General features: G+C 36.4%; 1 protein-coding gene across 6 annotated transcripts in view; it reads left to right on the top strand.

The window, feature by feature from the left end:
- Window positions 1-1,352: 1,352 nt before the first annotated feature.
- Window positions 1,353-15,105, top strand: part of SHOC1 (shortage in chiasmata 1) — a 46,498-nt gene continuing 32,745 nt past the window's right edge. For 3 of the 6 annotated variants that reach the window (XM_084504485.1, XM_084504482.1, XM_084504487.1), the window contains exons 1-7: window positions 1,353-2,636; window positions 6,181-6,310; window positions 6,912-6,993; window positions 9,374-9,564; window positions 11,649-11,811; window positions 13,214-13,316; window positions 14,038-14,194. In XM_084504485.1, the coding sequence (XP_084360611.1) occupies window positions 2,592-2,636; window positions 6,181-6,310; window positions 6,912-6,993; window positions 9,374-9,564; window positions 11,649-11,811; window positions 13,214-13,316; window positions 14,038-14,194 (871 nt within the window). In that variant the 5' untranslated portion in view covers window positions 1,353-2,591. Of the gene's footprint in view, window positions 2,637-5,772; window positions 5,928-6,180; window positions 6,311-6,911; window positions 6,994-9,373; window positions 9,565-11,648; window positions 11,812-13,213; window positions 13,317-14,037; window positions 14,195-15,105 lie in introns of those variants that run through there. The other 3 variants (XM_084504483.1, XM_084504484.1, XM_084504486.1) reach the window with 3 other exon arrangements.

Raw genomic sequence — 15,105 nt, 5'->3', positions numbered from 1 at the left:
TTCACATAGATTAGGGACAGCCTGTTTCTGACCCCTTGGAGCAACAGATACATGGGTTCTTTGGATTGCCAGTGATAAATTCACTGTCTGCAAAGCATGTGCAAACACCAAAAGTATGAGTCATACAGCCTGGCTATAAATGTGTTAAAATGTATAAAGCGACTCTATAGAGATTTCTAGGTTTCGTGGGGAGGCACTTGGCATAATCAAGTGTCCGAATCTTACCCAAAGGCGTCCCAATGGGGGGGAAGAGAGGCTCAGCCCATTGACTGATCCCAGAAGTCAGAAAGTATCTTTCATTACATGATGGTATCATCCCTAACAGCCTCTCTCCCTTAAGCTAATTTATATTATTTTCTATCTTTTAGGTGGAGCTTGAGTGACTCTAGACATTCGTATCTTTGTTACGACTGCTGTGAAATGTTCTCACGTTGCTTTTAGAAGTATTGACTAGAAAAAAAGTGCAAGCTCAATGAGGTGTGGTTACACTTTGGAGATGGGAATGGTGGGTATATCCTTTGGGATGGAGGTATGTTTTGATATTATCATGATATTACAACGAGCAAAGTTCACCAGAAGGACGGCATTTTGTCAAAACCATGACAGGCCGTTGGCTCGGGGTTGTGCAGCTTATCAGTTCCAGTGTGCACAAGCACAATCACGTTCCCATCTTATCACAGAGCCTGTCCACGGTGTCTCCACTCCACCCCACCCTCTGTACAGCTCCTCTCGGAGTCATCACCCCAAGTTCCCCCAGCGTGGAAAATATGGTGAGGGGTCTGGAGGGGAAGACGTGTGAGGAGCCCCTGGAGTCACTGGGAAGGTTCAGCCTGGAGGAGGCCAAGGGGAGGCCTGATGGCGGCCTGCAGCTCCCTCACGAGGGGAGCGGAGGGGCAGGCGCTGAGCTCTGCTCTCTGGGGACAGCGACAGGACCCGAGGGGACGGCATGGAGCTGGGACAGGGGAGGGTCAGGATGGGGGTTAGGGACAGGGTCTGCACCCAGAGGGGGTCGGGCACTGGGACAGGCTGCCCAGGGCAGTGGGCACAGCACCGAGCTGCCAGAGATCAACAAGTGTTTGGACAGTGCTGTCAGACACACTAATTTTTTAATTTATTATTTTATTTTTGGTGTTCCTCTGGGCGCCCAGGAGCTGGACTCGATGCTCCCTGCGGCTCCCCCTCACACAGCGCCCGCCCCCAGCGCCGCCGCGGGCACGCGCCCCGCCGCACGTAGGAACGGCCGCCAGGGCCAGACCGTTGGCGGCCGGCGGGGCGGGGCCTCCCCCGCCAGCAGCCAATCAGAGGCGCGAGGCGCGCTTCCCGCGCAGCAGGGGGCGGGGCTCCGCCACAGCCAGCCCGCTCTGCCGCCCTGAGGCGAGCTCTGAGGGGGTCCCTGAGGGGATTCCTGAGGGGAGGGGGCGGCAAAGAAGCGCTGTGTTCTCCGGCAGCTTTATTATTTCTCTTAGACATTTTACGAGGTTTTAAATAAGTTTAGAGTTCCTCGCGCCCTCACAGACTACGCCCTGCTTTTTTTCTGTCCAAATCAGCGACTTAACAGCATGCCCATGCCTAGCCATACAGCATGGTTATGGTGTGGGGTGGTTGGCACGCCCTTAAACCAGTCATAACTAAAATTATCAGGCTGTTATATGCTCTCCTACTTTAATTCGCATTAATTCACAGTCCCTGCAAGTGATAGTCGTAATCCTGTGGCTTAGTATTTAGTTGATGCGCAGTTATATGGCTATAAAGACGTCTTAGTAAATGATACACGTTAGTAATACAAAGCTGCACTTCCACGCCATGTCCTGCTGTTAATATTAGCAGCAGTAGCCAGCCCTTTGCTTTTCCTGCTCTTTTCTCTGTCCTGACTGACCTTCAAGTAAGCAACCAGTCCTTAACTGCTTTTTCCTCATTGCTCCCAATTCTGTTATATCCATACCCAAATTTGCTATTTCTGACACTGTTACTGAGGCAATTTTAGCCTAATACCACAGCTACTGGCAACTTTGCATCCCAGGTTTCCTTCGTGGCCTTACAATTCATGTTTGTTATGTTTCATTTACATCATACACTTTTTGGATAGACTTATCTTACTTTTGGTTAATCTAGAGCTCTGCTGTTCCATCAGCTCAGAGCTAGCCCATATGATTTGCACTTGTAAAACAGAACGAGGGAAAAACAGTCCTCTCATATTTACAGAAATCGACAAAAAGTTAGCAATTTAGATAGGTGAAATGCATTCTTTTAATTAAAATCAAAAAAAAAATAAAATAAAATAGTAGAATCATTTCAGTTCTCATAATTATTGGCTAGGGGAGAGAATCTGTACTGCTGACATTCACTTAAAGGGTTGTAAGGTTTTCTGTGAGATGCACACACAGCAAGAGGCATAGCTTAAAAGAAAAAAAAAAAAAAGTCCAGCTTTTTTGGGTTAAAATCAAGTGTCTTTGGAAGTGTCAAGGAAGCTATTCTAGTCGAACCTTAATTCCAACGTTCTCTTTCAACACTTTGGTGTAAGAGCTTTTTAACCAATCTTCTATATTTGTTTTAGACAACTGAAGCATTGAAAGCATCACAAAACAAGAAAAATGTTCACAGCTTTAAAGTATCACGCAACAGACTATTTATATGAGGTACGGTTTTACTATTTCTCTTAATATTTTGGAAGAAATAGAGCACTAATTGAAGAAAAGATTAAGCATACATTAAAAATGTAGATAACTAGCTTCTTAGAAATTATGTTTCAGTGAGGTTGTTTTACTGCATTGTTACTGGAATAATAGTGAAGTGATTACAGTTTTTTAATAGAAAGTTAAAGTACAATTTTGCCAAAACTGAACAGAACCAATTTTTTGATTGTCTGTTGCACTTACGGTTGTGTTTCCTAGCCAGTTTCCTGCTTCAAGCTTTCTTTGGAGCGCACACTGTGCTTTTAATGCATGAAATTAAATTAATTACCTTTTGGGGAGCTAATCCAATTTTTCAGCTATTTTAATATACATTAAGGTAATGCTACAAAACACTGTATTTCCTACTGATGGTAGGAAAGAGTATTTCTTTGTAATGTTTTAGATTAAATCTAAATTCCATGGAAAGCAGATGTTTTTGACATCTACAGTGAATCTTTTGGCTATAAAAACGTTGATCTGTAATGACATACAAGCATTATGAAGTGCTGTTTTCCTTCCTGTCTACACCCATGTGGAGTTACCAATTGCTTATCAATTGGTGCAATGTCTTACCTAATGGAGTTTTTACTTATTTATGTTTTCAAAGAAAAGATATGTGCCATTTTAAAGATGTCTCCAGCAGAGTGGTGCTTTGCCTGGAGGGGATATTTCTAGTGTGCGAGAAGGATGAGGTAGCAAGACACGATGTCTTCAAGAGTTCAAGGGGAGTGCAACTACAGAAGTAGTCCTTACACATAGCTGGAGAAATGCAACCCAGAATTGGTCTGGGATGGTATTTGTGGGTAAACTGAGATCCATATTATGAAATACCTTGCCCGCATCCCTTTTCACAGAGTGCAGGAATTGTTCCATATAGTACCTCTGCATGCTCTTAATGTTTGCTTAGGATGTAGCGTCTGTCTTTCAGTATTTGTGTGAAAATCTCCCTGCAGTAGTTCCATTCAGTTTGATCTGAAGGTGTTTCTGTGGTACATGTAACTAAAAAATGAGGTATGTTAGCAAAACGTGTAAAGGACCAGTGTGGAAAAGAGAAGAATTATATTCATGTCTTTCCTTGCCTGAATTTTGAGGAGTTGGGCAGTGTCAACAGCAGGACAAATGAAGAGGTAGAAGGTAAATGTTTAGTGACCTACGGAATGACTGATAGCTCTGTAATACTGCCAGAAGGCACTGGGACAGGCTCCCCAGGGCAATGGTCACAGCACCAGGCCTGCTGGAGCTGAATAAGCTTTGGGACTGTGCTGTCAGATGTAGGGTCTGGTTTTCGGGTGGTCCTGTTTGAAGCCAGGGTTTGGACTCAAGGATCCTTGTGTTTCCCTCCCAACTCAGGATTTTCAGTCATTACAGGCACAAGAGTTAGATTCTTCATGCTGCTGAGTTTTAGGGGTGTAATTACAAAGTAATTCAGCAGTTCAGCATTCTCTTTCATCTTAAACTGACAGTATAGGCAAGCTGAACGGAACTGTAAAAATGCACATGATGTCTTTTGGTAAAACAGAAACTTACAGGGAACTTTACATTAAGAATGCAAGTAAGTATACATTGATTAAATGATATATCCATTAATGCTGTCTTTTAAAAACACGTTTGCATATTTAAGACAGGCAAGAAAAGCTACGTAGTAGCAGACTTCATAAAGGGAACTAACTCAGCTTAACCTGTACACTCAGAACATTCATTTAACATATTCTGTAAAATGCACAGTTTGCATGTTACAAGGCCACCGTCTGTGAAGGTAGCCCTAGGAGGTATTTGTTGTACTTCACAAACATCAGTGACTGAAAACAAACTTAATTATAGGCTATTAAGTTAAAGTTATCCTCAGTAAAACTACTCGCTGGTCTTTACAGTTTCTTTCTAATCCCTATCATTTTATTGCTTGCATTTACATGTTTAGTAATTTCTACTTAAACTCCAGCAGCTGATTTTTCTATAACCTCGGAGTTCTTTGGGAGCTGTTGTGTCACAATCCTTACAGCTTGTTTTAATGAAGAGGAAGGTTGTCATCAGCTCTGCTTTGTGACCTGTGCCAGGAACTTCACTAGCTGTCCTTTATTTTACAACAAAGGCAGTTTTAGCAGTAACTTCAATACAGATTATTCAAGGTGGTGTATGGCCACCGGCATGTAGCATGTCGGTCCACTTGTCTGGTTCTGTTTTCTTCATTGGGAACCAGTGGAGAAGATCCCTAAATTAACATCACCTTTTGCCTTAAGCAAAAGGGAATACATTGGATGAATATGGTTTTCACTGAATTTTTACAATAGCCTTCTAAAGAAAAGATAGTATGATGGCGGTGTTTTTTTTGCATTTTTGTTAAAATTAATTGTTATTAACAGTTCTGGGAATTATAAGCATCCGACAGAGGATTAAATTGAAAAAGAAAAAGCATTGGTAATGCTGACCTTTGTCAGAAGTGACTTGAGTTTGTTCATGTTGCTTCCCAGGCCTTTTTTGTTTTGTTTTCCACTTACTCTCCAACTATGCAGGGAGGTTTCAGAAGCTGTGGCTGACAGCACAATTCTTCTGACAGTAATCCAAGTCAGCGAACTATCTTTAGTTTATCGTCTGAAATGTCTGACTGTACAAACTGTAACTGGCTTGGCAGCATATGCTGAAGTGGGTGGACATCTCTACAACTGAAGCAACAGAGCTCAAGTCAGGCCGTGGACTTGGAACTAGAGAGAGGCTTCTGGTCTCACTCATGACACTCTACATACTCCTATAGCTAGTTGTCTTTTCCAGTGTGCCCTTAAACACCAGAATTTTGGACAAAACTTCTTCCTAAACTATATACTTGTTAAATCCAACCTCCCAGTGTAAGAATTATTTTTCTCTGCTTCATAAACTCACCGATTATTCTGGAACTCAGTGTTATTTACACAGCACTGCACGTGGGCTTTTGTGACAAAAGAACTGCTGGGAGGTTTATTGAAGGTGGTCTGGAATGAAAAGTCACTGAAATTGCCGTGTTGGCTATTTAATTCTAGAATTCAGCTAATTACTGCCAAGTTCCCCTGTTATTTTTCATGAAGATAAAATGATTTGTATAGGCCTTTTTTTATGTGATCATGGCACATGGAAACCAAGAGGCTTTAGGACACTTGAGCACTTACAGCAGCAATAGTAGGAGTCGCTGTAAATTGGTGCTAGTCAGCTTGCACAGATGTGCCTGTTCAGGAGGCCAATACAAGTGTGATGATAAGCACCCGTAACTGCACAAGATAAGTTTAGGTAAGCGTAGCTAAACTTAGGCCAAGTTTTGCATGTGCAGAAGCGTAGATTAAAAGTTAAATATCAGGTCTGGTAAATGTTAATATCTTCTCTTAGTTTGGACTGTATGTCAGTTTAAAAAAATAGAACTGAAATACAAAATATTATGTTTTAGTATAAAACACCTGGATACAGTGGGACTAAAGAGCAAGTGCACAAAAAGAAGAACAGAAATGACTTTTATAATCTTACCACATGCCTTCTTTTTGTGCAGAGCATGGCGAGGCAGAAGTTTTCCATCTGTAGATTGTCACTCTGCTTTCCTCCCTGTTTGCAACAACATGAAAAGTGTCATCTGACTGGACTCTTTGCTGATGACAAGTACAGGAAGCCATGGACTAGAGGTTTGTTATATAATTTTTAGTTTAAATTCTCTGTGGATTAGAAAAAATCTTGTGTTTGGGCATAACATGCTGAAGTCTGGTAGGAGGAAGATATACTTCCAGAAGAATCAGTATACCAGGTCACATAACATTTGAAGGTAGCATTTGTTAGTTGTCCAAGTAGCAACAGATGGGTAATGGATATTTGTTTGTGTATGCTACCATAAATGAGGGTGATGTTTGTTTAGTTTGTAGAAATATCTGTAAAGCTGCTGAATTAATAAAATACAGTACAGCATGTCGTGGGATGGGCTGTTATGGAAGAAAAATATTGCTTGTAGATAAGTAACTAAAATCTGATTGGTTGGGAGAGGCTTGAAAGATCATGTTGAGATTTCAAGTATGGGAAAAGGTAGGGATTTCCAAGCACAGAGGGAAAGATTTATGATTATAGACTTAAGTAGTTGCATCTTTCTGGATTATTTTCATTTACTATTGCTAATGGAAGTGAAAAATATTGTTTCTTCTGTACACAGGAGCTATAGTTTAGCCATTCCAATCTATACATATAGATAAAAAAATAATATTTTGTGTGATTTTTTTTTCTCTGTTTATGCCTCAGTTACGTCAACACAGAACACAATTGCTATTTCAGTGTTGGATCAATGGAAGAAAAGTTTATCTGTGGAGGATTTCCTGGAAAAGTCAGTAACCTTAACTTGTAAAGATACATCGCTCCTTTGATATCATTCAGGTGCTTTGTGAATCATAAACTAATGAGGATAATAGAATATGGAAATGTTTTATAATGTTAGGAAGTGAATAGTGCACTGAAGCTGTTAGCAGACAGCTTAAAGATATCTTTGTCACTAAAAGTAGTACTATATTTTTATGGAGTTCTGTGCTTCCTTATCTCATTTTTATAATTTCTTTGTAACCTATTTCTGACATTGGAGAAAGTCCCTGAAATCTATGCATGACTGTGAAAGTAAACCACGCAGACATTTTCCACATCCCTGCTTGAAGAAGGCAGGTATCTCCCGTAAGTGGAGATGGAGCTATCCAAAGAACACTATGTATAAAGTTTTGAAAAGAAGCAAAAAGCAACTAGAAGAAAAATCAAGCTTATATCATAGAGATAGAAGATAGAATAGAAATAGAGTTCATGTTAAAAACAGGTTTCCGATGTGGCATTCACCGCATACATAAGACATGAAAGAAAATAATTTTTCTGTGAAACCAGTAAATTGTTTATAGTTCTGCTCTCGAATGATTTTCAATATGAAAGAAATAGAGAAATTACAGTAGTGGTTTTACAGGCCAATCTAAAATCTATGTTATCTTCAAGTCTGTAGAAAAAAGAAAGGAAAAAAAAAAAGATGTGAAGAAAAGGTATGGTTTCAGAATTAAGCAATGATACATTGCATACAAAATGCTAGCACCAGGCTTGCCAGTACCTTACAGTGTTGTTTTCTGTGATTTCACTATGTTACAGCCTTCAATTGTATTGCTACGTACTATTTTTATTTTATATTTTGTACATAAACCTCTGCTTATTCACAGTACAGAAATGATCCTGCTCACCATATGTGTCAGGGCTGAACATTGATTTATGTGGTTGTCTGTGCAATTCTGGCTCAGTTGCAGCAATGGAGAGGAGCTTTTTGTAGGTTTGGTACTGAGTGAAGAGGAAGTTCATGGTTCTTTAAAACAATGGCTACTACGAGAGAAGAAAACTAGAATAAAAAGCACATACATGGGAGGTTTTCTGGGAAAAAAAAATCTTAGTTGAAAATCTTAATTTAAAAAGGCAGTTAACTCCCTTAGTGTTTATCTGTATATTTATCTTGTTTATCTGTTTATCTTCAATCATTTGTTAATGATCATAAGCGACTCTGGATATCATGTAATATCATGGAACTTGGTTAAAGAAATCAAATGAAGAAATTGATTTCTTGTTTAAAGAATTCAAATGCTGCCTGGGGAACTGATTCTGTATTTGCTGTTGCCAAAAAATCTGTGTGTTTTTGGGCAAGGCACTCAAACTGAGAAGTCTGCAGTTATCCATTGAATGTGCTTCTCTTATTTTCTTGCAGACCTAGAGAAGATGATGGGTGCTTGTAAGATGATTGGAGAGTCCTAGTGCTTGAACAATGTAAAAATGCCAAATAGCTTCCAAGAGTGTAATATCTTAAATCGACACCTAACATGAGTATCTTGGTCCTCTTCTAGAGAATAGAGCTTTTAATACCATTTTTGTGGGAATCTTGTAAATATTAATTACTTTCTGTTTTTCTTACAATGCTATTAGAAATATCCAAGATAGCATAGCTGTATTAATTTGGATTTTGTTAAAGGGCCTACAGCCATATGCTGAATTGCGAAGATAATAGCACTGAAAAAATTTTCATTATTCAGTCATCCACTTCAGAAATGTTAGCACCATCAGTCAGAGTCATTTATTGTTCAATCAATGCATGTGGATAATGGAGCATTAACAGGGGCATATTTTAAATAGCAATTACAAATATTTTATCCAAATAATAATAATTAGCATAGAATAATAACTTTCTGTTGTCAAGCAATTTTGCTATTTATTTGGTAACAATTTTTCTCCCTGACGAATAGCAGTAATACTGAAATTGGCATGAAAAGTGACAGGAAAATGAAATGGTTTTGTTTCCTCATTTATCCCTTATTTTACCTTCTGCAGTTTCTACTATGCTTGCAATTTCTGCATAATGTGTGAAAAGTGAATATACTTTTAACCCAGCAGATTTTTGGTTTGATGATTTATTTTTCAAACATTACCCTTTGTTCAAGTCCATGCTGAGGGTAAATTTAAAGGGCTTTTTCTTGTGGAAGTTTTAAAACTGTAATTTGAGAGCAGAGAGGTTGAACTTTGTATTTATATTTGAGTAGTGGTAATAACTTGTAATTTCCAATCTTCCTCACCAAATACAGTGACAATCAAAGTTCTTAGAGTATCTTTCTGAGTACCATTGATTCACTTGGGAGACAGGGAAGTTATGAAAGTGTTCTTACAGCAGCTCAAAGTATCAGTTTTTTTTTTTTTCTTTTTAGGAAACCTATCACTTCTCTAGAGTTCCATAGTAATAATGAATTGATAGAAGTTGTTCCAAGTTCAAATCCCTGCTCTCAGACTGACACAGAAGAACTTTATTTACTCAGGAAGAATATCTGTACGGAAGAATCAACTCAAGACAAATATTTGAAGGCTGACTTTGCCTCTGAACTTAAAGAACAATGGCAAGGTAAAATGTTTGATTCACTGTCTTGTAACTGTTTACAGAGTAAGCCAGTTAACTTATAAAATTTTTTTGTGTGTTTTGCATTTTGTTCATTCGAAGAGATCATTTGACTGATCACATGTTTTGCCATTTAATAGCGATTTATCTGCTGGAGAAGCAGGGCTTATCAGTTCAAGATAGATACAAGCCAAAAGAAGTTTCAGGCCGATTAAGCATATGGCAAAAGTTGTACCAAAAGTATCACAACAAATAGATCTTGTTAGGCATTGCTCAAAATGCTAATGATCCCTTGTTCTTCAATAAAACTATGTTCCTGAGGCGTGTTCTTTTGCCATAGCAAGAAGAGAAAGAAGTAAGCCGTTTCTGCTTTGTTGCTTGGATGAAGGTATTTCAGACTGGATAGTGTTCCCTAGTATTTTTGACACTTTTCTGGTTGGTAGTGCCCAAACAGATATTCTATGAACTATCCAGGTTTATTTTACATTGTTTGTCCATCACTAATTAGATTAATGTAGGAAAAGAAAGTAACTTAATCAATTGCTCCACAGTGGCACAGAGGATGCAAGTGGTTCTTAATGCAATATTGTACAAGATAACATTTATTTTGAACACAGTATCAACAATGAATTTGTATTGCAGTTAATAATTGAAACTAATCTTAGTTCATCTCATTAAGCAATTACCTGATTTTTTTTCCAGTTAGGTGGTATACTACAAAATATTTTAATAATTAATAAAGCTCTCTATATTATGTGTTTACAAAGAGAATAAAAAGAATTCAGATGCTTTCCCATGTCATAGCTCATGCTTTTGAGAAACAACCTCAAGAGGGCTAAATTTCCATGGACTGAAAGAAAAAAAAATAAAATTCATAAAACTTTTTTTTTTCTTTGAAGTTACAAATAATTATTTTATTTAAGAAAAAGTAGGCAAAATAAAGAGAGTAGATTTTCCTTTTATAGGAGAACATCAAGCCATTTGCTATTCTGTTGACAGGTTAATTAAATTAACAGATCAATAACAATCTATCAGTGTAACCACTGCATTACCACAACCCATTTTTCTAACTTACTGTTGCATTAAAGAAGGAAATGGTAGGAAAAGGCTCATCTTCGTGGGAAATGTTTATTCTAACACTTTTTAAAGCCATGATTTTGAAAGGTTTCAAAGCTATTTTGGGTCAATGAGAACCTGTTAGTTAATGCTAACTAGTCTGCTGACAGCATAAAACCAGCTAATTTTCAGTAAAGGCATGAAGTTATAAACAGTGAATACAAAACATAGGAATTTACTGATAGGTAAAAGTTATTAGAAGTGGAATATTATGTGTGATGTGATGTACATTCTTGACAACCTTTACTCAAAAAAGAAGATAATATCAAATTAAGAAAGAACATGATACAGAATTTGAAATAATAATTTAAAATATGCATTTCCAAGAGATAGGTAGTATTTTAATTCAAATTAGCTTGTTTTATTAGTGCAAGGTATTTTTTTTTTTCTATCAGCCTGTGCATATTAAAGTGTTTCATAGTTATTCCTGTTAATGTTAAATTCAAAATAAATTGAGGTCCGTAATTTCATTTTTCTTGAAATCATAATCATTTATATTTTTGCCTGTTTCTTTTTTCAATACATTTATAATTGTTGCAGAACTAGAGAATCCACATTTAGGTTTAGATGTTTATGAAGAGACTGCCTTTTGGAATGTATGAACCTGTCCAGAATTTCTCTGAATTAAGCTACTCAGCAAAAACCTACCTTAAAAGTTCCTTTATAATACTTGATAGTGCAAACAAGGGAATGAAAAGAGTGTAGCTTTTCTTTTTAACAGGTGTTACATAAAACAATAAAAACAATTTAGAAAAAAAGCTAAAGAAAACCAAAGCTTATCAGGTGAACCAATGGAAATCTAGGCTGGGTTTCATTTAAAACTTAAAAATCCTAAAATATTTGAACTCAGAAATAGTTATTGTTTTGCTAGTATTTATGACATTTGGACAGCTGCTTCACAATTTTGTTTATTCTGATCATTGTAATTATTTTTATACTGTTTGACAAAGTATTTTTCTTTTTTGTTTCTTCAGATTTACACGTTGGAGACGAACTTATTTTTATTGATAATCTTGAAAACTATCATAAAAAACTTCCACATTCATCTGCATTTCTGGATAGATTAAAATTTTTTTCAGTGAGAGATCCTCTTTCAGATTCTGGAGGACAGAATTTAAGAGAAGAGAACATTTTTAGGTATCTACAAATTATATAATATTAAATATAAATAATAGCTCTTGAGTAAGGCCAATAGCAGTTTAACATCTCATATGCTTTTTAACTAATTTAACAATTAAAGACTTCAGCTTTTCTTCTTTCATAGGAAAAAATGAATAGGATAGCATTTATATGTACTCTTTAAGAAAAGTGAATAAATGAAATAAAGTAATTTTTATATTCTGCAAGTATTAAATATGCTCAGGATTTTAGTTTTGGAATGCTGAGAAAATGTCTGTCTTTAGGAGACCTGGTACTCCCTGACTAATTTCGTGTCAGTAAAATGGCACTAAATTTACTTGGGCCAGGATTTTACGCATGCTTCTATGTTCCTTTTTCTCCTCCTCCTCTGTTGTGCAGTCAGTAAATCCGTTCCTTCTGTTCTTCAGGGTCAAATACTAATTGTTTTTCTGTCTTTCCTTACTTTCATAGTGCCAGTTTGATTGAATTTAATTGAATGGTGTCTTACATCAGGGATTTGAACAAAATGGATCATCAGAATATATGTTATATTCAGAATGTACCCATTTACATACATTAATCTGTAATGTAATCTGTTAATCATGTAATACATTAATCTGTATATACATACTCATAAAGTCTGGCTAAATTTTCTGCTGATTTACTCCATGTCTGGATGACTTGTCTAACTTCCTTTGCATTTGACAGGGTTGCATGATTCACAAGCAAGGCAAAACAGAATTCAAATGACTTGACTGTACTTACATAATAATAGAACAAGGAGGACTGTGATTATTTTCCTTTTTTTTTTTTTTTTTTTTTTTTCCCAAACATGAGCTTTGATCTTCCAGTGAGTTCTGGTCATTAGACTATGTGCATATGCAGAGTTTCATAAATGTCATTGAATCATATAGGTTGGAAAAGACCTCTAAGATCATCTAGTCTAACCTTTATATTTATATCCTGCAAAGAGAACATGATTCAAATTCCACGATAACTTTTAAGAAATACCGATCAATGTGAGAAAAAATGCTGGTGTGAACCTTGACAGAAATATATGTGATCTGCTGATGCGCAGCCAGCAAAGCCACCTTCTTATGGTGGGAGCCTAAATCACAGAATCACAGAATCACAGAATTTCTAGGTTGGAAGAGACCTCAAGGTCATCGAGTCCAACCTCCGACCTAACGCTAACAGCCCTCCACTAAACCATATCCCTAAGCTCTACATCTAAACGTCTTTTGAAGACTTCCAGGGATGGTGACTCCACCACTTCCCTGGGCAGCCTGTTCCAGTGCTTCAGCACACAGGGAGATGCACATACACAAAGGGATACAATTAAACTTCTATTGAATATAAAGTCTTAGATTTCAGTCTTAGATTTGAAGTAATCATTTGCTTTGTTTTTTGACTTCTAAAGGGAACTCTTGACTTTTCAAAATGAAATGGAGATGCAGGAGAGTAAAAAAGAATTGCAGGCAATTAAAGAGATGTTCTGTACGATTACTTTAAAAGATGAAGAGGTATCATGATGTTGTTTCTTGCTAATTATTGTGTTAATGATCAGTTTGTGTGTTCATCTGCAAGTCATTTTACTGATTTATTTTTTTCATACTTGCTAAATATTTGAAGCTTACCTATTTCTGAGATTAGAAAAACACTAGTATTATTTGTATATTTGTAACTTTTGAATAGCATTGTTCAGAATCTCCACTCTAATCATCTGTTTCTACTGGAACCTGATGTGTTTACAGTTTTATGGAGGCAATGCTACACGAAGAATAAAAATGAACCAGAATAGAATGCCATGATATGCCCATAGGAAATTGAAAGTTCTAATGTGTATTTGGGGATTTGGCTTCTTTTTTTTTAAAAAAAAAAAAAAAGGGAAAAGAAATAAAAAGTTTCTTTTTCCTCCATTATACAACATTCTATCAAAATAAACTTTCAACTAAATATATGAGGATTTCACTTGATTTGTAGCTGTAAGCTTAGATCTACTCTTTGTATTCCACTGGCTCATTTTGAAATTCTATATGCTGTCATTTTTCTGTATATTGAGCAAAGCTTTGTGTATACTATATACATGTCGTATGACTTCCTTCCTGAAAGCTCTTAGATCAAGCTAGAATTAATTTAATTTAATTAACTATTTCAAGATTTTTACAACGTTTAGACTGTACAATAATATCAAAAGAAACTTAAAATTTTACTTAGCATTTTACGGTGATTAATGTTTTTCAGTATTTCGTGTTGCCTGTTGAGTTAGAATTCTGTAAAACCAGCAACAGCAGATCAGATTCCATTAAGACTCCATTATATATGGAACTGAAAGAGCTGTTAAATGTAGCTCCAGAAACTATGGCTGATGAAGACATGTGTGGAGAGGTGATCAAAGAAGGTGAGCGCTGATTTTCTTATATGCTCGACCCAGTTTTCCTATTGTTTTCACAGATTTAACACAATATAGCTCTTTTACAATCAGTTCACTTAGAACTTTTATTTATTTATTATATTTTTTATATTTTTATATTATTTCTTATATATTTTTATTTATTTAGTATTTATTTGAGTGTATCAGATGAGAATTTTGATACATGAAATCATGAACAGTGCTATACGCATATTTCAAATTATTAGAAATGTCTCCTCCAATAGCCAAGGGGAAATGCCCTTAGGTTCAATCATTGGTTACATGGCAATCTTGGAAATAAATGTAATGTGAGCCATGTTCCTCCATGATTATGGTAATTTAGTGTTACGTTTTATTATCTGTAACTGAATTTGATTTCAGAGATATCCCCAAGAGATTATACGTAGTGTGTTCATTCCATATACATTCTTTGTGCTACTTTGTAATTGCACATGCAAAAGCAGATTTCTGGAAAAAAAAAAAAAAAAAATCAGTTAAATACGCCCATAGCCAACAGAAATATTCTAAATAGCAGTTGGAACTTCTTCAAAGGAATTTAATAAAAGTTACCAGATTCTTTTACACCGCAGATAAGTACAACTTTAAAGACAGTTATTAGCCTGGATTGATGCCTGTGGAAGTATTCTGTATAGCTAGAAGAAAAGACAGTGCCTGGTATTTTTAATTCTGATTAAAAAAAAAATAAAATTTTGCATTGTTTTTGGCAGACAAGAGAGGAAAACTACTTCTTTGTTGGGGCAAAAAGTTAACAGTAATCTTAACTTAGAGAGTAAAGCTTAAAAAATTACTTGTATATTTAACACAGACAGTTCCATGTTCGTTCCTCTGATACATTTAGTATATCACAACATCTATGCCATGCTTATAGTACCAAGCCG

The sequence above is a fragment of the Aythya ferina genome (assembly GCF_964211825.1).
Source record: "Aythya ferina genome assembly, chromosome: Z".
In the NCBI taxonomy this organism is placed as follows: domain Eukaryota; kingdom Metazoa; phylum Chordata; class Aves; order Anseriformes; family Anatidae; genus Aythya; species Aythya ferina.
The sequence above is the reverse complement of the archived record's forward strand: the minus strand, read 5'-3'. Positions and strand labels throughout refer to the sequence as shown.